Source organism: Plecotus auritus, assembly GCF_963455305.1.
Source record: "Plecotus auritus genome assembly, chromosome: 7".
Taxonomy (NCBI): Eukaryota; Metazoa; Chordata; class Mammalia; order Chiroptera; family Vespertilionidae; genus Plecotus; species Plecotus auritus.
Genome location: NC_137774.1, coordinates 144,368,854 through 144,396,832, shown reverse-complemented (window position 1 = coordinate 144,396,832; position 27,979 = coordinate 144,368,854). Strand labels below are relative to the sequence as shown.

Sequence of the window (27,979 nt, the reverse complement as noted above, 5' to 3'; positions counted from 1 at the left end):
ACCAGGTACAACACACAAGGCACTGAACAGAAATGTATTCACGATATTAATAACCTCCAATAAAGGTGACCACCAGAGAAAGGCAAATTAGGGGACAGGAGAGAAAGAAGAAGAGGAAAAAGAAAAAAAGAAGAAGAAAAAAAAGGAGTGTCAAAATGAAATTGGGAAAAGGGAAAGAAAAAAGAAAAGAAAAGTAAGAGAGACAAGAAAGAGACTAAGAGAGAAAGGTAAACAGACTCTATATATTGGGGATAAAACTCCAATAGAACAATCACTTATCCCAGCAAATGCCAGCAACAAGTACCTGGGGATTAATACAAACTACAACACCAACTAATATTGAGTGAGGCAAGGGAAAACAGAAGCACTAAACAAACAAAAAAATAAACAAAAGAAGAATAAGCAAAACAATCTCACAAAAAAACATAAAAATTCGATATAATCTACATTCAAGCGAACAACAACAACAAAAGGACAGAGAGAAAATCAATATTTTGGATAGTTAAGACAGCGAAGAGAGATGTGTGTATGGACTTGGAGCAGGGAATTGGAGATTAGATATATAAGTAGGGTGAAATTTTAACAGGGGGTAAAGAGGAAGAATAGGGAAAATCTAAAGCAGGAAAGGGGTAAGATAAACAGGACACCGAAAAGGGAAAAGTGAGGAAGAGAGTGATGGCATAAAGGTAGAGTTGAGATAGAGTAAAATGATGCTAAAGGAAAGATAAAAATAGAATGTAGAACATTAATCCCAAAACAAAATGAAGAGAAAATAAAATGACACTTAAAAAAAAAAAAAAGATAATATAGCAGTAGTAATAATACGGATTGAAAATAAAAATGTAATAATTATAAAGGTAAAATCAAGTGAGGAAAAAAGAAAAAAAATTAGTTTCTTGAGTAAAAGATGCAAAAAATGAAAATAAAAAAATAAAAAATAAAAATAAAATGTGGAGTAGTGAAGGTCATTCACTTCCTCTGTTGTTCTGCTTGGCACGCCTGTTTCTCAGTCCGGACAGTATTGCAGTTCCCTGCGTTCCACTGCTCTTCAGTGATGTAAGCCAGTCCTGATTTTAAGCAGGCGGTGTGTCTTAATTCGTATTCCTTTATTTTTGATTACACAAGAGTCAATTTGTGATTCAGCCCCTGGGTGGCAGTGTTTCTGGATTGACTTCCGGGTTTATCTATGGCCTCTCTAGGGAGTGTTAGAGCCTTCTTTCCCTGTGGCACTCACTACCGGTTTGTGGGAGTGGGCTGCCTCAGAGCTGGCTCTCCGATGGTCACTCCCCGCTCCAATCCCCAGGTTCCAGAAAAACAACTTTCCCCTGCAGTCTCCCAGGGTGTCCCCAACTGGGTGATCCTATGTATTGGGCTTAGTAATCAGAAGCAAGAATTTCAAGAGGAAAAAGCCCAAGTGTGCGCACTTCGTGGCTGCGCGTAAGTCTAGCACACCCCTGAAATTCTTAGGGTGTCCCTGCGCGTCAGATCAAAATGGGTTGCTTTTTAGAGAGCCCTTCTGTTAGCATCTCTGAGGATCCCCTTCCACATTCACAGATCACGCCAGCCCCAACAGCCACGGATTTTTCTAGGCACAGACTTCCCTGGTCTTCCAGCTCCCGCAAAACGCGCGTTCCTCGCTCGCGCTGGGACCAGAGACCTCACCTTATCCCAGGCGAAATCTGACCTTTCTGTGGTGGAGTGTAGAGCTCCTGTGAACCCGTGTGTTTGCGCCAATTGGGGAGCGTTGTTCTGGGGCTCGCAGCTGTTCCGTGGGTGCTGCAGTTGTGGATTCTCAGGCTTCCGATAAGCTCCACTTTCCGGTTCCAGATGGCGCAGACTCCGCGTCCAAGCCCGCAGCTCCGGGAGGGGACCCAGCCGCAGTGGGAGCTGCCAGGTCAGGGGAACCCCGTCTAGCAGTCTCCCACCTTCTTCTGGAGTTCAGCTGTCCCCCAACTTGCCAAACACTCCTAGTGCGACCCTCAGCTGTTCTTTCTTTCTGCTCCGGGACAAGGCTCGGAACACGTCTGTCTATTCCGCCGCCATTTTTCTGTTCTATCAAGTGTATCAGTCTTCACCCATACTAATTTCAATGTATTCTAGCTCCAAAGTTTACAAATAACGTTGTGATTTTCTGTTAAGTATTGTAACATTTATAACATTATCATTGACTTGTTTACTAAAGTTTTTTTTGTGAATTTATGCTCTTACCCAACCGATGTGCTGGCAATATATAATTACTAGTAGTCCTGCGCATGGATTGAGTAGCTTGTTGCTGCTTGCCTCAGCTGGCCACCTACCCACCACCGCTGGTAGCTCTCTGCTGCTCGTAGCTCACTGCCCCACCCTCCTGGAGCTCTCTGCCTGCTGGCCCACCCTCCTGGAGCTCCCTCTGCCTCCCTCCCCCCCCCCCCCTTTATAACTTGCTGCCCTGCCCCCTCCTTACGCAATTGGTCATTACGCCTCAGGGCGTAACGGGTAATTAGCATATTCCTCTCTTATTATATAGTATAGTGAGGAACTTCATCAGTCTAACAGGGGTCCTCAAACTTTTTAAACAGAGGCCAGTTCATTGTCCCTCAGACAGTTGGAGGGCCAGACTATAGTTTAAAGAAAACACTATGAACAAATTTCTATGCGCACTGCGGGCCCGGGACGAGTCAGCTGCTAAGCAGGACAGGCAGTGGCACCCGGCGGGCCGGATAAATGTCCTTGTGGCCCGCGGGCCGCAGTTTGAGGACTCCTGCCCTACTGGGATGGAACCCGCAACCGGGGCATGTGCCCTTGACTGGAATTGAACCTGGGACCCTTCAGTCCACAGGCCAACGAGCCAAACTGGCTAGGGTAGGGAATTAACTTCAAAGGAGCTCCCACTGGCCAATTATGGACAGTTTGAACATTAAAACAAAAGGAAACTGAGTGGATTAAAACACATCAAACAAGTTAAAATCCCTGAGAACATAAGATCCCCACCAAGAGGAGTAAGTTGTCATTTAAGTTCTGTTAACATCTGGAAATTACCTTACTTTTAACTACTTATTATTAGTTGTGTTTAGTGTTATTTCCTTCTTGGGGCTGTTTGGCAATAGGGGTGCACATGTATTTCACTTAAAATATACAGAATTGTATATTACCACTGAAGTCAGAGATGCATTTTTCAAAATTTTATTTAGAAGTGAAAACTATGCTGCTGGTCAGAATGTTTGGTATGAGTTTGACCATTATGGAAGAACCTTGGAGATAGTTTGAAATCTGGCTTTTACGTCACAGCTGCAAAATATTTCTTGGGAAATGGATTATAGAGTGTCATGTGTGTGACAATAACGTAGGACCATTCCATATGGATTTACCACAGGCATCTCAAGTTCAACATGTCCAAAATCAAGCCTCATTATAACTAACACCACCATAATTTGTATCCATTGACCAAACATGAAAACTAGGAGTAATCCCAGACTTCCTCACCTTTGGTCAATTGTTCAATTTGTTTTCTATTTTTTATCAGTTCTACTTGCTGAAATTTCTCTTAATTCAATCACACAATCCCTGTCTCCAAGTCTGATAATGGCATTTCCCTACATAATTTTTCAGAAACAATCTTAATCTTCCCTAGCTATGATTCCTACTTTTTGAATACAAAGACTCCATTTTAGTTCTGAAGTATTGTAGTTCTTTTACACAATAGTAACTATACCTTTATATGTAAAGAATATGTATAGCAACAGCTTGCTTGTATTAAATGATAGATACATTTAAATGAATTTATATTTTAAAAGGTCATAATGATCTAATTTCTTTACTACACAAACTTTTGTAATCCTTTGGAACTAGTCAGATGTTTTTGGTGTAATTTCTTTTTATACCAGGTGTCTCTGCTCAATATGTTCAGACATATCGACCCCATCAGGTATTTTATTACTTTAATTTTCCTGAAGAAGTCTCTTCTAAATGCCTTTTGAATTTCTTCTTTGTAGCTTTCAATATTAATCTCTCATTTTCTTTATCCTTTTAAAAGTGTCCCTTTCCCTTTTATATTTTCTTATAATTTTAGTTGGGCTTCAGGAGGGAATGAAGTTAAATAAGTTTCTGACAATCAGCAGATGGCCTTACTTTCCACTCATAGATAAAATGGAGATTGTCTAGTGACATCATCCTTTGAGACTCAGTCCTCCAGTGTATCTACATCCCCACCTTTATTCCAAATGCCTTCCTCATCTCTATTCCAACTCCCATTTTTTTTAAAACAAAATAAGCCTTATTAAGATCATATTTAATTATGTGCTGAACCTCCTGTGGCTTTTAATCAGGAACTGTGATATCTTTTATTCCGTGTCTTTTAATAGATAGCATAGTGTTTAGTCCATAGTAGAAAAGTTTTTATATTTTAAGCTTGTCTTGTCTTTGGACATCCCTCTTTACTTCTTACTCAAAATTAGAAAATGCTGTCATCCAGGTGGCTCAGTTGGTTGGAGAGTCATCATGTACACCAAAGGTTGCAGGTTCAATTCCCAGTAAGGGCAAATATGCAGGTTTTGGGTTCAATTCATGGTTAGGGTACATACGTAGGCTGCAGGTTTGATCCTCTGTCGGGACATGTATGGGAGGCAGCTGACCAATGTTTCTCACATCAACGTTTCTCTGTTTCTCTTTCCCTTCATCTCTCTATTAAAAAAAAAAATCAATAAACATATCCTTACCCAAGGATTTAAAAAAAAGAAAAGAAAACATTGTCATTCCTGAGTACTTTCTGCTTATCTTGAAAGCGTTTTGAAATGCACGGAGGTGTATTTGATTGTCCTTGTGTTTGGAGCATGTTATTGGTACATGATGAGTCCAGACTGAAGATACTAAAGGCCCCTCATTGCATGTAATAGTCCTGCACAGTAAACACTTGCCCATTTAGAATGCCACTAGTCAGTCTTGAGAAACATTGCTTGAAGTTTAAAGGGAAACCTGGCTCTGCCTTGAGACTGGTGCTTGCCCACAAGCCTCTCAAATGGTGTCTGATTTTCTTCCTCACTGATGTTTCCTGACCACTGCCTGTCTTACTCCCTAAACAATAAAACAGCCCTGGCTGGTCAGTTGGTTGGAGTGTCATCCTATGCACCGAAAGGTCACTGGTTCCATTCCTTGTCAGAGCACGTGCCAGGTTTTGGTTCAATCCCTGGTCAGGCAGGGTGGGTGTGGGAGGTAACCTGATTGTTTTCTCTCTCACATTGATATTTCTTTCTCTCTCTTCCTCTCTTTCTAAAAATCAATAAAAACATCCTATCTAATAAAAGAGTAATATGCAAATTGACCATACCTCCGCTGCACCCACAAGGCACGACCACCAGCCAATCAGGAGCGAGTATGCAAATTAACCCAACCAAGAAGGCTGCTGCCATGGAGCGAGCAGGAGGCTTGGGTTTCCCCGACAATGGAGGAAGCCAAGCTTCCCGCACACCCTGGCCAGCTGTGGACTCCACTCAAGGCTACAAAGTTTCAATTATAGAAGATAAATAAATCCCAACAAAAATGGCTGTGGCCATGGAGCGAGCAGGAGGCTTGGGTTTCCCCAGCGATGGAGGAAGCCAAGCTTTCTGCCCATCCTGGCCTGCCCTAGCCTCCGCTCAAGGCTACAAAGTTTCAATTATAGAAGATAAATAAAGCCCAGATACCAGGGCCTCCTCTTGGGTCGCCAGGGGGCGTGGCCAGCCTGCAAATCACCACAGGCACCTCACCCAGGCCACCCCACGCCTATCCCATCTAATAAAAGAGTGATATGCAAATTGACCGTCACTCCAAAACACAAGATGGCTGCCCCCATGTGGACATAAGATGGCCACCACAATATGGCCAGCAGGGGAGGGACCAGGTCTGCAAGGGAGGGCAGTTGTGTGTGATCAGGCCAGCAGGGGAGGGCAGTTCTGAGGGACTAGGTCTGCAAGAGAGGGCAGTTGGGGGCGATCAAGCCTGCAGGGGAGGGCAGTTAGGGGTGACCAGGCCAGCAGAGGAGGGAAGTTGGGGGCGACTGGGCCTGCAGGGGAGAGCAGTTGGGGGGGACCAGGCCTGCAGGGGAGGGCAGTTAGGGGTGACCAGGCCAGCAGAGGAGGGAAGTTGGGGGCGACTGGGCCTGCAGGGGAGAGCAGTTGGGGGGGACCTGGCCTGCAGGGGAGGGCAGTTAGGGGTGACCAGGCCTGCAGGGGAGGGCAGTTGGGGGTGACCAGGCCTGCAGGGGAGGGCAGTTAGGGGCAAACAGGCTGGCAGGGGAGCAGTTAGGCATCAATCAGGCTCGCAGGGAGTGGTTAGAGGGTGATCAGGCTGGCAGGCAGAAGTGGTTAGGGGCAATCAGGAAGGCAGGCAGGCGAGCAGTTGGGAGCCAGCAGTCCTGGATTGTGAGAGGGGTCCCAGATTGGAGAGGGTGCAGGCTGGGCTGAGGTACACCCCCCCACCCCCGTGCACAAATTTCGTGCACCGGGCCTCTAGTTTAAAAAATAAATAAAAATAAAACAAAAGTAAGCAAACAAAATCACACCCCACTCTGAGTTTTCTGCTACCTTTGTTACGGAGAGAACCCATCTTAATCATATAAGACTAAATTTTATAATTTTTACCTATAACAATTGATACTCATGGTTAATAATATACATGATCATATTATAAATGAAATAATATCATCTGTCATTTAATAGGTATGCTATATAATAAAGAGGGAATATGCTAATTGACCCTGACACCATTGCAAAGGTAGTGCCACCCACAGCCAATAAGGTGGGAATATGCTAATTGACTCCCCTGCCCTCAAAGATGGCGGCGCCCACAGCCAATATAGGGAATATACTAATTTACTGCCCCGCCCTCAAAGATGGCAGCGCCCACAGTCACAAGATGGCGGCGCCCAGTCCCCTCAGCCATGCTCCTGCCTCTGGAGTCTCCCAGTCCCTCAGCCCCCCAGCCACCCAGGGCTGGCCCGAAGCACAGGCAAGCCTCGGATGGCGGCTGCCCAGCCGCCCAAGGCTGCCCGAGGTTCAGGTAACCAAGGCCAGCCGAGGCTTTCACTGCCGGCAGTGGCAGCAGCAGAGGTGTGATGGGGCATCACCTTCCCCTGATCACCAGGTCGCCTCCCACCCCCGAGGGCTCCCGGACTGTGACAGGGGGCAGACTGGGCTGAGAGACCCCCTCCCCTCCAGTGCATGAATTTTCATGCACTGGGCCTCTAGTTCAGTATATATACAACATGCCTTTTTCTGTCCTATTTATTGATAAATTTAAATGTAGATTTATTTTTGGGCATTGTGTACAGTTGTTACTAATTTTCCTTTTCACTATGAAAAGCCAATACTTTGGAAATGCCTTTTACTGCCTCTGTTTTAATGTTTTGTAATGTTTGTGTGTTTTTTTGTTTAAAATGCAAAGATAAGAATTCCATTAACAACATGATACCAATGGTATTGGAATGTGATTAATTATAATTCTACTAGAGGCCCGGTGCACAAAATTGGTGCGTGGGGGGGGGGGATATCCCCCAGCCCAGCCTGCACCCTCTCCAATCTGGGACTCTTTGAGGGATGTCCGACCGCCCATTTAGGCCCGACCTGGTGGGATCGGGCCTAAACGGGCGGTTGGACATCCCTCTCACAATCCAGGACTGCTGGCTCCCAACTGCTCACCTTCCTCTGCCTGATTGCCCCTAACCACTTCTGCCTGCAGGCCTGGTCACCCCCAACTGCCCTCCCCTGCTGGCCTAGTCACCCCTAACTGCCCTCCCCTGCAGGCCTGGCCTTCCCCCCAACTGTCCTCCCCTGCAGGCCTGGTCCCTCCCAACGGCCCTCCTCTGCTGGCCTAGTCACCCCTAACAGCCCTCCCTGCTTGCCTGGTCCCCCCCAGCTTCCCTCCTCTGCTGGCCTGGTTACCCCAAACTGCCCTCCCCTGCTGGCCTGATCGCACACAACTGCCCTCCCCTGCAGGCCTGGTCTCCCCCAACTGCCCTCCCCTACAGGCCTGGGTCCCGCCCAACTGTCCTCCGCTGCAGGCCTGGGTCCCGCCCAACTGTCCTCCGCTGCAGGCGTGGTTCCCCCCGCAACTGCCCTCCCCTGCAGGCCTGCCCCCCCTGAACTGCCCTCCCCTACAATCCTGGCCCCCCCCAACTGCCCTCCCCTGCTGGCCCGGTAACCTCTAACTGCCCTCCCTGCCTGCCTGATCACCCACAACTGCCATCCCCTGCAGGCCTGGTCCCCACAAGTGCCCTCCCCTGCAGGCCTGGTTCCCCCCAACTGCCCTCATCTGCCGGCCTGGTCAACCCTAACTGCTCACAACTGCCCTCCCCCGCAGGTCATCTTGTGGCGGCCATCTTGTGTCCACATGGGGGCAGCCATCTTTGACCATAAGGGGGCGGCCATCTTGTGTCTTGGAGTGATGGTCAATCTTCATATTACTATTTTATTAGGTAGGATTAGATAGGATGTAAGGTGTATAGCTGTATCTAGATACTACACATTTTATGTCAAATTCCATTTTTAATGAATTATTTTGTAACAGTGTGTCTAAAGCCAGAGTATCAATTACCTACCTCATATACTTATTTGTATCTTGGATTTGGTGTGATATTTAATACATTGTTTTCTTTACCTGTGGCTTTCGTTATTGCCTGCAACCAATGTTTCTTTATGATTTTTAGGTTGTGGAAAATGCCCTTAAAGTGAACCCAGTATTAGGCTCGCAAATGTTTCAACCGATTTTACCCTGTGTTTTCAGAGGAATTATAGAAGGGGAGGTAAGATTTTTATTAAGCTTCTAAGGACAGTACTAGACCCTGAGAGTTCTAGTTTTAATTATTTTCCCTCTTCATTGGAAAATTATTTCTTTACTGTCTTAAGTAAAAGGAAATCTTTTTAAAATATTTGATTATTTTGAAGTAAATTAAGTAAATTTCAGGTATTCATGCAGCTTTGTTATTTTTCCACATAGGGAAGGATAGATTTCCTTTGCTATCTCATCTCTCACTCATATGTTCTAAGTCCAGCTCTTAAATTGATTCATTTAACTATGTATGTTAAGAACATTTAAAATAATATAAATATATAAATATACCACTGGTAAATATCCTTTCTCTGTTCTTCTCTCTTTATTATATATATACACATATATTCTATAAATATATATGTAGTACATATATATTACCTTGTGTGGCATATTCATTTAATAAGTTAGATTCAGGTAATATTGACAGTTCATTCTAAAGAAGCAACACGAAGGAGAATATTGTTATTTCATATTAACATGTCCTTGATTATTTATAATTGCTTAATACAATTTTACATGTGCTTTTTTTATTGTACAGAGGTATCCTGTAGTGATGTCAACTTATCTCGGAGTTATGGGTCGAGTCCTGCTACAAAACACGAGTTTCTTTTCTTCACTTCTTACTGTGATGGCACATAAATGTAATCAGGAGGTAAGAATCTGTTTGTTTTTAATTGAGGGAAGTCTTTATCTAGATAAAGATTGGAAATAATTTTGTGAAATAATGATTCTTTAAAAGTCTTACTGTATTTGAACCTGTAATTTGGGAGAAGAAAAAAGAATCTGTGAATGGCAGTTGAAACATATTTTCTATTCAAAATGGGCAATTTTATTTTATTTTTTTAATTTCTTTATTGATTAAGGTATTACTATGTGTCCTTATTCCCCCATTACCCCCCACCTCCCATTCATGCCCCCACCCCCCTGTTGTCTGTGTCCATTGAATAGGCTTACATGCATGCATATAAGTCCTTTGGTTGATCTCTCCCCCTTACCCCCACCCTCCTCTGCCTTCCCTGAGGTTTGACGTTCTGATTGATGTTTCTCTGTCTCTGGATCTATTTTTGTTCATCAGTTTATGTTGTTCATTATATTCCACAAATGAGTGAGATCATGTGATATTTATCTTTCTCTGCCTGGCTTATTTCACTTAGCATAAGGCTCTCCATCTCCATCCATGTTGTTGCAAATGGTAAGAACTCCTTCTTTTTTACCACAGCATAGTATTCCATTGTGTAGATGTACCACAGTTTTTTAATCCACTCGTCTGCTGATGGGCACTTAGGCTGTTTCCAAATCTTAGCTATGATGAATTGTGTTGCTATGAACATAGGGGTGGGATATATTCCTAGAAGTGGGATCACTGGGTCAAATGGTAGTTTCATTTTTAGTTTTTTGAGGAAACTCCATACTGTTCTCCACAGTGGCTGCACCAGTCTGCATTCCCACCAGCAGTGCACCAGGGTTCCTTTTTCTCTGCATCCTCGCCAGCACTTGTCATTTGTTGATTTGTTGATAATAGCCATTCTGACAGGTGTGAGATGGTACCGCATTGTTGTTTTGATTTGCATCTCTCTGATTATTAGTGACTTTGAGCATGTTTTCATATGTCTCTTGGCCTTCCTTCTGTCTTCTTTCAAAAGTGTCTATTTAGATCAGTTGCCCATTTTTTGATTGGGTGTTTATCTTTTTGTTCAGCTGAATGAGTTCCCTGTAAATATTGGAGATTAAACCCTTATCGTTGATATCGTTGGCAAATATGTTCTCCCATGCAGTGGACTTTCTTGTTGTTTTATTGATGGTCTCCTTTGCTGGGCAAAAGCTTTTTATTTTGATGTGGTCCCATTTGTTTATTTTCTCTTTAGTTTCCATTCCCCTAGGAGCAATATCAGTGAAGAAATTGCTTCGGCATATGTCAGAGATTTTTCTGCCTGTGGATTCCTCTAGTATTTTTATGGTTTCTCGTCGTATGTTTAAGTCCTTTATCCATTTTGAGTTTATTTTTGTGTATGGTGTAAGTTGGTGGTCTAGTTTCATTTTTTTGCATGTATCTGTCCAATTTTTCCAACACCATTTATTGAAGAGACTGACTTGACTCCATTGTATGTTCATACCTCCTTTGTCAAATATTAATTGAGCATAGTGGTTTGGGTTGATATCTGGATTCTCTATTCTATTCCATTGATCTATATGTCTATTCTTGTGCCAGTACCAGGCAGTTTTGAGAACAGCGGCTTTGTAATACAGCTTGAAATCTGGTATTGAGATCCCACCTACTTTGTTCTTCATTCTCAGGATTGCTTTGGCTATTCGGGGTCTTTTTTTATTCCAGATGAATTTTTGGAGAGTTCTTTCTAGGTCTGTGAAATATGCTGTTGGTATTTTAATGGGGAGTGCATTGAATCTATAGTTGCTTTGGGTAGTATGGACATTTTAATGATGTTGATTCTCCCAATCCATGAACATGGTATGTTCTTCCATCTGTTTACGTCTTCCTCTATCTCTTTTTTCAGTGTCCTGTAGTTTTCCGCGTATAGGTCTTTTACCTCCTTGGTTAATTTTATTCCTAGGTATCTTCATTTTTTTGGTGCGATGGTAAATGGGATTGCTTTTTTAGTCTCTCTTTCTGTAAGTTCACTATTTGTGTATAGAAATGCCATAGATTTCTTGTCGTTAATTTTGTATCTTGCTACATTGCCGAATTCATTTATTAAGTCTGTTAGTTTTTTGATGGAGTCTTTTGGGTTTTTTATGTACAATATCATGTCATCTGCAAATAAGGACAGCTTTACTTCTTCTTTTCCAATTTGGATGCCTTTTATTTCTTCTTCTTGTCTAATTGCAATGGCTAATACTTCTAGTACTATGTCGAACAGGAGTGGTGAGAGTGGGCATCCCTGTCTTGTTCCTGTTCTTAGGGGAAATGGTTTTAGTTTTTGCCCATTTAGTATGATGTTAACTGTGGGTTTATCATATATAGCTTTTATGATGTTGAGGTATGATCCTTCTATTTCCACCTTGTTGAGAGTTTTTATCAAGAAAGGGTGTTGGATTTGTGAAATGCTTTTTCTGCATCAATTGATATGACTATGTGATTTTTATCTCTCAATTTGTTTATGTGATGTATCACGTTTATTGATTTGCGGATATTGTACCGTCCTTGCATTCCTGGGATAAATCCTACTTGGTCATGGTGTATGATCTTTCTGATGTACTGCTGGATCCGATTTGCCAGAATTTTGTTGAGGATTTTGGCATCTACATTCATGAGGGATATTGGCCTGTAATTCTCTTTCATTGTGTTGTCTTTATCTGGTTTTGGTATTAGGGTGATGCTGGCTTCATAGAATGAGCTTGGAAGTGTTCCTTCCTCTTGAATTTTTTGGAATAGTCTGAGGAGGATCGGTTTTAGTTCTTCCTTGAATGTTTGGTAAAACTCCCCTGTGAAGCCGTCTGGCCCCGGGCTTTTGTTTGCTGGAAGCTTTTTGATAACTGCTTCAATTTCTTCCATAGTTATTGGCCTATTGAGATGTTTAGATTCTTCCTGATTGAGTTTTGGAAGGTTATATTTTTCTAGGAATATGTCCATTTCCTCAGGTTGTCCAGTTTGTTGGAATAGAGTTTTTCATAGTATTTTTTAACAATCCTTTGTATTTCAGTTGGGTCTGTTGTTATTTCTCCTCTTTCATTTCTGATTTTATTTGTTTGGGTCCTCTCTCTTTGCTTCTTGGTGAGCCTGGCTAGAGGTTCATCAATCTTGTTAATCCTTTCAAAGAACCAGCTCTTGGTTTTATTGATCTTTTGTATTGTTTTTTTTTTGGTCTGAATGTCGTTTATCTCTGCTCTGATCTTTATTATTTTCTTCCTTCTGCTTACACTGGGCTTTTCTTGTTGCTCTCTTTGTAACTCTTTGAGTTGTAGGGTTAGGTAATTTATTACTATTGTTTCTTGTTTTTTGCAGTAGACTTGTAGAGCTATGAACTTCCCTCTCAAGACTGCTTTTGCTGTGTCCCATAGATTTTGGATTGTTGTGTTTTCATTGTCATTTGTTGCCATGATGTTTTTTATTTCTTCCTTGATCTCTCTGGTAACCCAGTCATTGATTATTAGCATGCTGTTTAGTCTCCATGTGTTTGATTTTTTTGGATTGTTTTTATTGTAGTTGATTTCCAGTTTTATGCCACTGTGATCTGAGAAGATGCTTGATATGATTCCTATCTTCTTGAATTTGAAGAGACTTTGCCTATGTCCCAACATATGGTCTATCTTTGAAAATGACCCATGTGCACTTGAGAAGAATGTATATTCTGTGGCTTTGGGGTGAAATGTTCTGAAGATGTCAATTAATTCCATCTGGTCTACTGAGTCATTTAGGATTGATGTTTCTTTGCTGATTTTTTTTTAGAGGATTTGTCCAGTGGTGATAGTGGGGTATTAAAGTCTCCTACTATGATTGTATTGCTGTCAATCTCTCCTTTGATATGCTCCAGGAGTTTTTTTTATGTATTTGTGTGCTCCTGTATTGGGTGCGTATATGTTTACCAGAGTTATTTCTTCTTGTTGGGATTGCTCCCTTTAGTATTATGAAGTGGCCTTCCTTATGTCTTGTTTTGTCCTTCACTTTGAGATCTAATTTGTCAGATGTAAGTATTGCTACCCCAGCTTTTTTTTCATTTCCATTCGCCTGAAAAACTTTTCTCCATCCCTTCACCCTCAGTCTGTGTGCGTCTTTTTTTCTGAGGTGGGTTTCTTGTAGACAGCTGATATATGGGGTCTTGTTTTCTTATCCAATCCCTTACCCTATGTTTTGATTGGGGCATTTAATCCATTTACATTTAAAGTTATTATTGATAGGTACTTATTTGTCACCATTTTTATTCTTTTTTTTTTTTAAATATATTTTTATTGATTTTTTACAGAGAGGAAGGGAGAGGGATAGAGAGCCAGAAACATCGATGAGAGAGAAACATCGATCAGCTGCCTCCTGCACATCCCCTACTGGGGATGTGCCCGCAACCAAGGTACATGCCCTTGACTGGAATCGAACCTGGGACCTTTTGGTCCGCAGGCCAACGCTCTATCCACTGAGCCAAACCGGTTAGGGCACCGTTTTTATTCTTTACCCCTGCGTTCCTTCTTCGTTTCCTATTTCTTTTTTTTTTACAGCAGACCCTTTAGCATTTCTTGCATTGCTGGTTTGGTGGTAATAAATTCCCTTAGGCCTTTTTTGTCTGTGAAGCTCCTGATTTCACCTTCAATTTTGATTGATAGCCTTGCTGGGTACAGTATTCTTGGATTCAGACCCTTCCTTTGCATGACTTTGTATATTTCATTCCATTCCCTTCTGGCCTGATGAGTTTCTGTTGAGAAATCAGTCGCTAGTCTGATGGGGGTTCCTTTGTATGTAACTTTCTGTCTCTCTCTGTACGCTTTTAAGATTCTTACTTTGTCGTTGGTGTTTGCCAATTTAATTATAATGTGCCTTGGCGTTGGTCTTTTGGGGTTCATTTTGCTTGGGACTCTGTGAGCTTCTTGGATTTGTGTGGGTTTTTTCTTCCCTATATCAGGGAAGTTTTCTGTCATTATTTCTTCAAACAGGTTTTATATTTCTTGCTCAGTTTCCTCTCCTTCTGGAACCCCTATTATGTTTATGTTGTTTTGTTTTGTGGTGTCCCAAAGTTCCCTTAGGCTCTCTTCCTGCTTTTTAATTTTTTTTTCTAGAAGCTGCTCTCCTTGGGTATTTTTCCTACGTTGTCTTGTAGCTCACTGATGCGGTCCTCTGCTTCTTCTAGTCTACTCTTGATGCTTTCTATTGAGTTCTTTACAGCAGCGATGTCATTTTTCATTTCTTCTTGGTTTTTCTTCATTTCCTCTTGGTTCTTACTCATATTGTCAAATTTGTCTTCCATTCTTTTCAGCCACCTTATGACCATTTCTCTGAATTCTTTTTCTGGAAGGTTGCTTGCCTCCATTTCATTTACTTCCTTTTCTGGTGATGCCTGCTTTTCTTTCATATGTAGGCTGTGTCTTTGTCTCCCCATGGTCTCTCTTCTCTGGGGGTCTGGTTATGTAGTTCTCTCTCTCATGCATTGATTTAAAGGCACAAAATACAACACAACCAGGTACAACACACAAGGCACTGAATAGAAATGTATTCACGATATAAATAACCCCAAATAAAGGTGACCACCAGAGAAAGGCAAATTAGGGGATAGAAGAGAAAGAAGAAGAGGAAAAAAAAAAAGAAAGGAGTGCCAAAATGAAATTGGGAAAACGAAAAAAATAGAAAGAGAGAAAAGAAAGAGAATAAGAAAGAAAAGGGAACAAACTCTATATATGGGGAGAAAACTCCAATAGAACAGCCTCTAATCCCAGCAAATGCCAGCAACAAGTACCTGGAGATGAATACAAACTACAAACAACAATTAATATCAAGCGAGGCGAGGATAAACATATGCAAAAAACAAAAACAAAGCAAACAAAGAAGCAAAACAAAAAAAAGAATAAGCAAAACAATCTCACAAACAAGCATAAAAAATTGATATAATCAACATTCAGGAAAACAACAACAAAAGGACAGAGAGAAAAACAATTTTTTGGATAGTGAAGACAGAGAAGAGAGAGGTGTGTATGAACTCGGAGCAGGGGATTGGAAATTAGATATATAAGTAGGGTGAAATTTTAACGGGGGGTTAAAAGAAAGAATAGGGAAAATCTAAAGCAGGAAAAGGGTAAGATAAACAGGACAACAAAAGGGCAAAAGTTAGGAAGAGTGTGATGGCATAAAAGTAGAGTTGAGATAGAGTAGAATGATGCTAAAGGAAAGATGAAAATAGAATATAGAACACTAATCTCAAAGTCAAATAAAGAGAAAATAAAATGACAGTTTTTTTTTTAAAAAAGGTAAAATAGTAGTATTAATACTGATTGGAAAAATGTAATAATTAAAAAGGTAAAATCAAGTGAGGAAAACAAAGAAAATTAGTTTAAGTAAAAGATGAAAAAAAAATAAAAAAAAATAAAATGTGCAGTAGTGAAGGTCATTCACTTCCTCTGTTGTTCTGTTTCGCACATCTGTTTGCCAGTCAGAACAGTATTGCAGTTCCCTGCGTTCCACTGCTCCTCAGTGTTGTAAGCCAGTCCAGATTTTTAAGCAGGCGGTTTGTCTTAATTTCTTGTATTCCTTTATTTGTGATTACACAAGAGTCAATTTGTGATTCAGGCCCCTGGGTGGCAGTGTTTCCGGGTTGACCTCTGAGTCTATAGGTCCTCTCCAGCCTGTGCTTAGATCCTGCTTTCCCTGTGGCACTCAATACCGGTTTGTGGGAGTGGGCTGCCCCAGAGCTGGTTCTCTGATGGTCACTCCCCGCTCCTATCCCCAGGTTCCAGAAAAATAACTTTCCCCTGCATTCTCCTAGGGTGACCCCTACTGGGTGATCCTATGTATTGGGCTAAGTAATCAGAAGCAAGGATTCAAAGAGGAGAAAGCGCAAGTGTGCGAGCTCCGGGTCTACGCGCAAGCCTGTGCAATCGCCTTTCCCCCCTTCTGTCCAAGCAGCCGGCACACTCCCAAAATTTTTAGGCTGTCCTTCTGCGTCAGATCAAAATGGGTTGATTTTAGAGATCCCCTCTGTTAGCAGCTCTGAGGACCCCCTTCCACATTCACAGATCACACCAGCCCCAACAGCCATGGATTTTTTAGGTCCAGACTTCCCCCGGTCCTCCAGCTCCTGCAGTGCGTGCATTTCTCTGTCCTGCCGGGACCAGAGACCTCACCTTATCCAGGCGAAATCTGACCTTTCTGTGGTGGAGTGTAGAGCTCCTCTGAATCCACGTGTTTGCGCCAATTGGGGACTGGTGCTCTGGGGTTCACAGCTGTTCGGTGGGTGCCGCAGTTGTAGATTTTCAGGCTTCAGATAACATCCACTTTCCCCTTCAAGATGGCGCAGTCTCCACTTCCGAGCCGGTGGCTCCGGGAGGGAACCCAGCAGCAGTGAGGGCTGCCCGGTCAGGGCACCCCCATCCAGCAGTCCCCCACCTTCTCCTGGAGTATAGCTGTCCCTTAACTCTCCAACAGACACTCCCCGTGCAACCCTCAGCTGTTCTTTCTATCTGCTCTGGGACAAGGCTCGGGACACGTCTGTCTATTCCGCTGCCATTTTTCCACCACCCAGGCAATTTTATTCTTAGTGATAGGAATACATTAAATGAAACAGGGATACATATAATCATGTGCAATTTTTGTTTCATTTCTTTAATTAACTTCTTTAATGCAGTGCATTGAGTTGTTTTTACAATGTCAGCATCTTCTGGGGTGAATATCTTGATTATAAAGATGCAATCAGCCCAGCTGGTGTAGCTCAGTGGTTGAGTCTCCACCTATGAACCAGGAGGTCTGGTTTGATTCCCGGTCAGGGCACATGCTCAGATTGCGGACTTGATCCCTGGTGGGGGGCATGGCATGCAGGAGGCAGCAGATAATGATTCTCTCTCATCACTGACATTTCTATCTCTCTTTCCTTCTCCCTCCCTCACTGAAATCAATAAAAATATATTTTATTTATTTTTATTTTTCAATTAAAACATATTTTAAAAGATGCAATCAGATGTTTGCAGCTGAATTTAAGTAATATCTATTTTTCTATAAAACTAAGACTGAATTCAACTATGGCTTAAATATGTCCTTTTTTTCTAGAAACATTGTCATCTTATTCTTTCTGGCGATATTCTTTAATTTAGAGTTTATGAAATTGGGGGACAATGAGACGTTTTGGTAACTTACTCCAAATTTTCCAAATTCTTCTCCCTAAGAAGATGATAAATTTCCTGAAGACCTGCCACTTAGACCATAAGATTTTTTTTAAAGTAATCAGTCCTAAGTGTTTGACTTAAAACTGCATACATCTTTCACATTCTAGATTGAAGGCACTTTTTAATTTCTGCACAATGAACAACTGTTTCATGAAATCTTCTGTAAAAATGACATTTTGTTTCTTGAATAGCAATTGGTATGAAGGTTAGACTAAGTTAAAATAACACTTAGAAAGAAAAGATCATCATTTGCCTTAACATTTTATTCTGCTTTGCAGGGGATATAATGCTATAAAATTACTTTATTTTTATAAAAGATGTATTTATAACTTTCATTCTTTCAAGGTGCTCAAAGTGGTGGAACCAGTTGGAAATAAAGTTCTTTCTTTCTATAGTAGGTGATTTTATTTAATTAGTATCAGCACCTCCTGGGTAGAATACAGCAAACATTATCAAAGTACAGAAATCCCAACATCTTTTCATTATATGCTTAAGGAATATTTTGATTTTAGAAATTAGTTCTATGAAAATAATGCAGAATTTTTTTGTTGCTTCATGATTTGATATAAATGTCATCATTTACAGTTGTCCTGTTTTTGTTTTTGCGACCTTGCTATTTACTTCAGAGAAACCAGTTGAGTTTTGTAATATGTACACGTGAATTTGTCATTTCCTTGTTTCACATCTCTTCAGTGTCTTTCTTTAAGAAACAGGATTAGGCCCAAATTCTCTCTTGCATGTTTGCCTACACAGGCCTACTGTAATCTGCTTCTTTAGTCTTATCTCTTAGCCTCCCTTTAGAACTCCGTGATCCAGTCTTTCAGTGCTCAGAACATTTTCATTTCTTGCAGGTTTGCCTACAGAGGCCTACTGTAATCTGCTTCTTTAATCTTATCTCTTAGCCTCCCTTTAGAACTCCGTGATCCAGTCTTTCAGTGCTCGGAACATTTTCATTTCTTGCAAACACCTTTCTCCTTCTTGCTTCAGAGTCCTCATATACAGGTTATTCCCTCTACCTAGACCACTTCCTCCCAGCCTTTGACTTTCCTTTCGTTGATTCCAAATCTTTTTTTGATTCTACCTTAAAAATAAACTCATGGATAATTTAGCTTCAATCCCCCAGATCTTTTTCAGGTATTCCTGTAATATTGGGAATTATGCATTTATTATCGGAGGTATTTGCTCCATCCTAGCTCTGGTCCTGCTTATGTATTCCCAGGGTCAACAGGCCTGTGGGTCAGATCCAGCCTGTTGCTTGTTTTTGTTAAGTCTATGAGTCTGAATGGTTTTTACATTTTCTAATGATTGAAAAAAAATTGAAATAATAGTAATATTTTCTGACATATGAAAGTTATGTGAAATTTTATATTGGAACAAGTACATGCCCATTTGTTTACATATTTTTTATGACAGATTTGGGGAGTTAAATTATTGCAACTGAGACCTTAAGGCCTGCACAGCCTTAAATATTTACTATCTGGTTCTTTACAGAAGATTGTTGAAACCTTGCATTCCAATTTCTTGTTTAATTAAGTCCACACAAATTCACCGTTTTATGTGCTACTGAATATTTTTATAATAAAGGAAATAAATGTAAGTTATAAATAAATAAAATTAGACTATAGAGTTACCTGTCTTTGCTGATTTCATCTTTATTTCAGCCAGAAATATTACTATTGCTTCAGTTGTATATATTATATTTTAATGGTAACTTGATATTTACTTTTATAATGGTTATAATTTGTTTTTTAAATCTTGCCTTCTACATATTAATTGCATTCAATAAATCTGTAGAGCATCTGTACTATTTGTTTCTAAACTAAATATGAATTGAAAATACGGTGGTATAAATCAGAAGTTACAAAACTGCCTTGGTTCATGGTTTTGCCTTCAATGTGTTAGTAATATTTTCAAAGTGGTCCTGGGCCAAAAGAAAAGTATCTAACAGATCCATTTATCCTTTTATTAAGAGGTTAGGTCCAAACAACTTAACATGTATTTATATCTTAATAATTTAGTAACTATTGACAAATATTACACAGAAACCTAAAGAAAGAGTCTGTTTCATTATTAAATACCTACAATTGCTGACTAATGGAATATGTATGCCTACTGGGCATTACCTAAATTCTCAAACCTTGGAATCAGATTGGGCACCTCCACTATAACTTTCTGTTCTATTTGATTTGGGCGTAGTACTTTGCAAAGATAAGAAGTCATTGAAAGGAGTATAATCTTAAAACTGGGAACTATCTTGAACTAGTAGTTCTTGCAGTATCTGACCTGTTTCATTTTCTCTCAATTTTAAATATTCTGTGATTCACTGTGGCATCATATGTCACAGTAAAGCAGTTTGGGGAACTCAAGTATAAATAATTATCTTGAACTAATAAGTGTTTCTTGACTTTTTATTTTTTAAAAATATGTGGAAGCATTTTTTTTTTTTGGAAAAAATGTAAAAGCACAAAAGTAGACAAGTGTGAGAACTAAAGATTGATTTTATGTTATCAGATCCATAAAGTAGAGATTTTGATGTTAAATGCATTTTTTTAAAAAGGTGCTAGAATGGAATTATAAGTAAATCCTGAGATTCTTTTTCAATCTACATGATCAGTACATTTGGTTGTATCTTACTTATAGATTCTATCAGTCATGGTTCTCTAGAAAAATAGACCTGTGTGTGTGTGTGTTGTGTATAGAGGGAGGGAGAGAAGAAGGGAGGGAGAATGAAGATGTGTGTGTGTGTGTGTATACATGCACACCAGAGATATTTTAAGGAATTGGCTCATATGATTGTAGGAATTAGCAAGTTCTAATTTTGTAGGGCAGGCTGAAAACTCAGACAGGATTTCTGTGTTATAACCCTTAAAAATTTTTTTGTTTTTATTATAGTTGACATATATTAGTTTTAAGTGTACAACATAGTGATTCATCATTTATGTACCTTACAAAGCAATCACCATTGTAAGTCTAGTAACCATCTGTTACTGTACATAGTTATTACAACACTAGTGGCCCAGTGCATGAAATTCGTGTACATTAAAAGGGAATTAATTAGAGGAAATATTTAATATTGCTATTTGCCCTTTCTCTATAATAGAAGTGTCAGAGATGAAAGAAAATTAGTAAAATGTGTATGAAAATCTTCCTCCTGTCAGAGTTTGGGGCGCACCGTGGGACCCAGAGTCAATTCCCTGCCCACCTGTGCGCGCCTTGAAATTGTGTGAGACCCAGACCTGGTCGGCCCCACCCCCATTGGGTGAGATCCAGACCTGGCTGGCCCCACCCTCGTCAAGCCCCGCCAGGCAGGGGGCACAGCCTCAGGCCCCCCGTCAAGCCCCGCCGGGTCGGGGAGGCGCAGCCTCAGGTCCCCCGGTGCACGTTGGGGGTGCAGCTTCAGGTCCCCTGACACATCCTCAGGTCCCCTGGGGATGGGGGGCGCAGCCTCAGGACCCCCGCCCTGGCCTGGTGCCACGCAGCCTTAGGTCTCTGCTGATCGCTCATTACGCAAACCCCGCCTCCACTGTGGGCGCAGCCATCTTGTGACAGCGTGAGCGTTAATTTGCATATTACCTCTTTTTTATATATGATTATTGACTATATACCCTAGGCCAGTGGTCGGCAAACTCATTAGTCAACAGAGCGGCAAACCGCGGCTCGCAAGCTGTATGTGGCTCGCGAGCCGCAGTTTGCCGACCACTGCCCTAGGCTGTACATAACATCCCTATGATTTATTTTTTAACTGGAAGTTTGTACATCTTAATCATTACGCTTCCATTTTCTGCCTAAGCCCTCATCCACCTCCTCTCTTCAATCATCTTTTTGTATCTATGAGTTTGCTTCATTTTGATCATTTGTTTTTTGTTTTTTTATTCTACATATAAGTGAAATCATATGGTGTTTGTTTTTCTCTGTCCAACTTTTCACTTAACATAATACTCTAGGTCAGTGGTCGGCAAACTGCGGCTCGCGAGCCACATGCGGCTCACGAGCTGCGGTTTGCCACTGTTGACTAATGAGTTTGCCGACCACTGGGATAGGGGCTTAATCACAAGGAACAATAACAGCCTGTAATTATTGGAATCGAGAGTCTAGGATCAGTGGTTGGCAAACTCAGTCAACAGAGGGGCAAACGGTGGCTCACGAGCCGCATGTGGCTTGCAAGCCGCAGTTTGCCGACCACTGCTCTAGGTCAGTGGTTCTCAACCTTTCTAATGCCACTACCCTTTAATACAGTTCCTCATGTTGTGGTGACCCCCAACCATAAAATTATTTTCATTGCTACTTCATAACTGTAATTTTGCTACAGTTATGAATCGTAATGTAAATATCTGTGTTTTCCGATGGTCTTAGGCGATCCTGCTAGTGGTTCTCCACCTGCGGGTCGTGACCCACAGGTTGAGAACCGCTGCTGTAGAGCCTAAGACCATTGGAAAACACAGATATTTACATTACGATTCATAACTGTAGCAAAATTACAGTTATGAAGTAGCAACGAAAATAATTTTATGGTTGGGGGTCACCACAAAATGAGGAACTGTATTAAAGGGTAGTGGCATTAGAAAGGTTGAGAACCACTGCTCTAGATCCATCTATATTGTTGCAAATGGCAAAATTTTATTATTTTTTATGTCTGAGTAATATCCCATTCTATACATGTATCACATTTTCTTTATGTCTTCTTCTATTGATGCATAGTCTTGAAACAGGATTTCTCCTTTTCTGGAAAACCTTAATTTTTGTTCTGAAGACTTTAAACTGATTGAATTACATTACGTAGGGTAATCTCCTGTACTTAAAGTAACACATTGTAAATGTTAATCAGACCTATAAAATGCTTTTACAACAGCATCTAGACTGGTATTTGAACAAACAATTGGATACCTTAGCCTAGCTGAGTTGAACAAGTAAATCTATTTAGTCCTCAGAATTAATTGGCTCTCAAGATTAATTAAAGTTGACTTATGGTTTGCTTAAATTATTCCTTTCTGGTTCAAGGATTGCCCCAAATTCTTATATTATAATTCTGTGGTTGCTGGAATTGAACTTTAACCATGCCTTATGAGATTTTAGCCTATCCACAGGTAGACAGTATTTCAAATATTTTGAGATGCCTCTTGGTCTTTTTTTTCAGATGGATCAGCTTTTGGGAAATATGATTGAAATGTGGGTTGATCGTATGGATAACATTACTCAGCCTGAAAGAAGAAAACTTTCAGCTTTGGCTTTGCTTTCTCTTCTGCCATCTGATAATAGGTGAGGAAACGGTTTTCTTAAAATTTGTTTCTTTAAAGGATCAAAATATTAGCACTGTTTTGACCATTTGGTATTGCTGTGTGTTTCTGGACAGTGTTGTTTAACGTATATGTATGCTAATTTTGTTAGTAGATAATGATGTAGTGAGTGTTAGTCTAGATCTAAAAATATATGAATGGGAGTGGTGGGCACTGCAATTTAATGGTCATATTCATTTTTCCAATTTATGTGATTCTTGTCTGAATTTCCATTTTTATAATAACCAGATTTTATTAAGGTCCTCTTTATATTTAGAGGACCTTAATAAAATCTTTATATATAGAGGACCTTAATAGAATCATGGGCCAATATATATAATTGGCCCATGACATAATTTAGGGAGATTTATATTCACACTACAGGCCTGGTGCACGAAATTCGTGCACGGGGGCCGAGGGGTGTCCCTCAGCCCAGCCTGCACCCTCTCCAATCTGGGACCCCTCAAGAGATGTCCGACTGCCCGTTTAGGCCCGATACCGGTAGGATCGGGCCTAAACGGGCAGTCGGACATCCCTCTCACAATCCAGGACTGCTGGCTCCCAACTGCTCACCTGCCTGCCTTCCTGATTGTCCCTAACCACTTCTGCCTGCCAGCCTGATCACCCCCTAACCACTCCCCTGCCAGCCTGATTGATGCCTAACTGCTCCCCTGCCAGCCTGTTTGCCCCTAACTGCCCTCCCCTGCAGGCCTGGTCACCCATAATTGCCCTCCCCTGCAGGCCTGGTCCCCCCCCCAACTGCTCTCCTCTGCAGGCCTGGGTCCCCGCCTACTGCCCTTCCCTGCAGGCCCAGTCACCCCCAACTTTCCTCCTCTGCCAGCCTGGTCACCCCTAACTGCCCTCCTCTGCAGGCTTGATCGCCCCCAACTGACCTCTCTTGCAGGCCTGGTCCCTCCCAACTGCCCTCTCCTGCTGGCCTGATCGCCCACAACTGCCCTTCCTTGCAGGCCTGGTCCCTCCCAACTGCCCTCCCTTGCTGGCCATCTTGTGGTGGCCATGTTGTGTCCATATGGGGGCAGTCATCTTTGACCACATGGGGGCAGCCATCTTGTGTGTTGGAGTGATGGTCAATTTGCATATTATTCTTTTATTAGATAGGATAGAGGCCTGGTGCATGGGTGGGGACCAGCTGGTTTGCCCTGAAGGGTGTCTGGATCAGGGTGGGGGTTCCCTTGGGGCATGGGGTGGCCTGGGCGAGGAGCCTGTGTTGGTTTGCAGGCCGGCCACTCCCCCCGGTGACCCAAGCGGAGGCCCTGGTATCTGTGATTTATTTATCTTCTGCAATTGAAACTTTGTAGCCTTAAGCAGAGGCCAAGGCAGGCCAGGGCTGCAGAAGCTTGGCTTCCTCCATTGCTGTAGGCATCCCTAGCCTCCTGCTCTCTCCAGCTCCGTGGCTGCCGCCATTTTTGTTGGGATTTATTTATCTTCTATGATTGAAACTTAGTAGCATTGAGTGGAGGCCTGGGCCAGCAAGGGCAGGCGGAAAGCTTGGCTTCCTCCATTGCTGGGGAAACCTAAGCCTCCCTCCTGCTCTCTGTGGCTGCAGCCATCTTGGTTGGGTTTATTTGCATATTCACTCCCAATTGGCTTGTGGGCGTGGCTTGTGGGTGTAGCGAGGGTACGGTCAATTTGCACATTACTCTTTTATTAGATAGGATACCTTAGTGAAAGGTAATATTGAAGTCAGCAATATTATCATTTCCTGTTATACTCTTTCTTCTACTTACAACTACATAGTTGTTGGAGTTTGGGGAAAGTTTTCTCCCTTCCACATCCCCAGTGATGTTCCCTAGTTAATTTCCCATGTAATAGTAATGCATGACATTTGTGCACCGGGGGGTGGGGTAGGGGGGTCCCCTCAGCCTGACCTGCGCCCTCTCACAGTCCAGGAGCCCTCGGGGAATGTCAGTTGGACATCCTTAGAGCTGCTGTGGAGGTGGGAGAGGTTTCCGCCACCACCGCTGCGCTTACCAGCCGTGAGCCTAGCTTCTTCGGCTGAGCGGCGCTCCCCCGGTGGGAGCGCACTGACCACCAGGGTGCAGCTCCTGCGTTGAGCATCTATCCCCTGGTGGTCAGTGTGCGTCATAGCGACCAGTTCTGCTGTTCAGTTGATTTGCATATTACCCTTTTATTATATAGGATGATTATATAGGACTAGTAGCCCTGCGCACGAATCTGTGCACCAGTAGGTCTCTGCGGGGCCTGGCTTTTCCGTACCCGCTGCCCAGAGGCTCTCCACGGCCCAGAGGCCCATCTGCACCCTGGCCTGGCCAGAGGCCCATTCGCGGCTGGGCATAGAACGCTTGCCTCGTTGCTGGGGGGACAACGCAAGCATCCCCCGTCTCCCCATGCTGCTCAGTGCCCACTGCCCAGAGGCCCTCAGTGGCCGCCCTCCACCCCCCCAGGACTGGGGGACTCTGACGGGGCTGAGAGGACTGGGTGCCGCCATCTTGTGGCTATGGGCGCCACCATCTTTGCAACGGAGTTCTGGTTAATTTGCATATTACCCTTTTATTAGATAGGATTATTAGCTAGGATAGGATGATATAATTTTATTTTCATCTCCTAGAATGTGTCTCTTACACCTAGGTCATGTTTTCTTATTTCGCATTTTATGGTATTTTCTTTATCTATAAATCCTTAATCTAATACTTGAGTAGCTTTTCTACAGTAAAAATTAGTTCTTAATTTTTTGTCTCTCACAAGAAAAATGTCTTAGAAACATCTTTGTGTGTGCATTATCAGCCTTATTGAATATAGTAATTCACAGACCATACAATTTACTCATTTAAAATGTACAATTCAGTAGTTTTTAGTATATCCACAGAGTTGTGCAGCTATCACCACTGTCAGTCTTAGAACATTTTTATTATCCCCAAAAGAAACCATGTATTCTTTGATACTCCTTATTCTCTCATACTCCCCTAGCCCTAGGCAACCACTAATCTACTTTCAGTCCCTATAGACATGCCTATTCCGGACTTTTTCTACTAATGAAACCAGACAGTATGTGGTCTCTAATTTAGCATGTTTTCAAGGTTCATTCATTTTGTAGCATATATCAGCATTTTATATCTTTTTTATTATTGAATAATGTTTTCTTGTACAGATATACCTACCACATTTTGTTTATCGTTCATCAGATGATGGATATTTGAGTTGTTTCTACTTTTTGGCTATTATTATTAATGCTGCTATTATTTGTGTATAAGTTTTCATTTACATGTGTGTTTTCCTTTCTCTTGGATATTGCTGGGTCATATGATGACTCTGTTTTACCCCTTGAGGAACTGCCAGACTTTCTTTCATAGTGGTTCTAATTTCTCTATGTCTTTGTCAATACTTGTATTTTTTCTTTATTATTATAGCTACTTGAGGCCTGGTGCACGAAATTTGTGCACTGGGCGGGGGGTGGGGGGTGTCCCTCAGCTTAGCCTGCACCCTCTCCAGTCTGGGACTGCTGGCTTCCAACTGCTCGGCTGCCTGCCTGCCTACTTGCCCCTAACCGATTCTGCCTGCCAGCCTGATCACCCCCTAACCACTCCCTTGCCAGCCTGATCGACGCCTAACTGCTCCCCTGCCGGCCCAGTTGCCCCCAACTGCCCTCCCCTGCCGGCCTGGTCACCCCTAACTGCCCTCCCCTGCCAGCCTGGTTGCCCCCAACTGCCCTCCTCTGCAGGCCTGGTCCCCCCAACTGCCCTCCCCTGCAGGCCTGGTCCCCCCCAACTGCCCTCCCCTGCAGGACTGTTTCCCCCCAACTGCCCTCCCCTGCAGGCCTGGTCACCTCCAACTGTCTCCCCTGCAGGGTCTGGTCACCCCTAACTGTCCTCACCTACAGGCCTGATCGCCCCCAACTGCCTTCCCTTGCAGGCCTGGTCCCTCCCACCTTCCCTCCCCTGTTGGCCTGATTGCCCACAACTGCCCTCCCCTACCGGCCATCTTGTGGCAGCCATCTTGTGTCCACATAGGGGCGGCCATCGTGTGTGTTGGAGTGATGGTCAATTTGCATATTACCGCTTTATTATATAGGATGTTAGTGGTTGTGATGTGGTATCTGATTGTGGTAGGTACAGTTTTTAGCTGGTTGTTGCACCATTACTCACCTTTGGGACTCTTAACTTGGCACAAAGACTTTTGACTATTAGTGGAATGGATTGATTAACCTGTGCAGATTTGGGATAAAAAGCACACAAATTTAATATATTTCACATGATACTAGCTTCTTAATAAGGAAATGAAGACCAGGAGAAATTGTTAAACCTCTGTGTTTTTATGGGTTTGATGCAGAGTGGATGCAAAGTTGTGGAAAGATATAAGGGCAAAGGGTATGAGGTAAGTGTGCTAAAGGAGAACAAATTGTGTAAGACCTGTTTGTTTGGGTTCTGGCTGGAGTCCTTTTATCTTTGGAGATAAAGATGCTCCTTTCTTCCCAATATAGGGCGGGCACCTCTCACATGAAAGTTTTATAATCTCTTTCAGGGGTGTAGAGCAGAGGGTATGGGGTATATCTGGGAATTAGAGGGTCAGAGAGAGACCTTTTTGTTTCTGCTATTTTCTTAAAACTCTTTAGCTTAAAATATTCAATGTTGCTACATGTTGAGGTAGCATGTCCTGAACCCCATATATCTAAGTTATATGATGCAATTAAAAAAACATAGCCAGTCACAAAGGATATTCGTGAGAATTGTAGATCATTTGATAAAGACCTGTTATCCAGTATGTACCTCTGTGTGTGTTTTTTATTGTCTTAGAAAGATAGTGCTTGGTATTATACAAAGTACTTAATATGGAAATAATTCATATTGTTATTTGAGGTAATTGTTGTCTTGATGTGAAGTAAAGCTGCTTTAATATTGAAAGGGGAATTTTAGTGTACAATTATATATTATCACTGATATTTTAAGTGTATTGTTAGAATATTGGTAAGATTAATAAAAGTCAGAATTAGAAAACCTAAGCAATCAGCTTTTTGGAAAATTGTGACTAAATAATATATATTATAAACAATTAATAGTCAATTCTTTAAATCCTTACCTTAAAATATTACATTATAGCCCTTGTCAGATGGCTCAGTTGGTTGGAGCATTGTCTCA

The 27,979-nt window shown here is 42.1% G+C and overlaps 1 protein-coding gene across 1 annotated transcript in view; it reads left to right on the top strand.

Moving 5' to 3' along the window:
• The window catches only part of IPO11 (importin 11), a 146,922-nt gene that overhangs the window by 92,755 nt on the left and 26,188 nt on the right, over nt 1-27,979 (top strand). Inside the window, exons 25-27 of the mRNA XM_080681497.1 lie at nt 8,657-8,752; nt 9,320-9,433; nt 22,727-22,848. Coding sequence (XP_080537623.1) covers nt 8,657-8,752; nt 9,320-9,433; nt 22,727-22,848 — 332 coding nt within the window. The remainder of the gene's footprint in view (nt 1-8,656; nt 8,753-9,319; nt 9,434-22,726; nt 22,849-27,979) is intronic.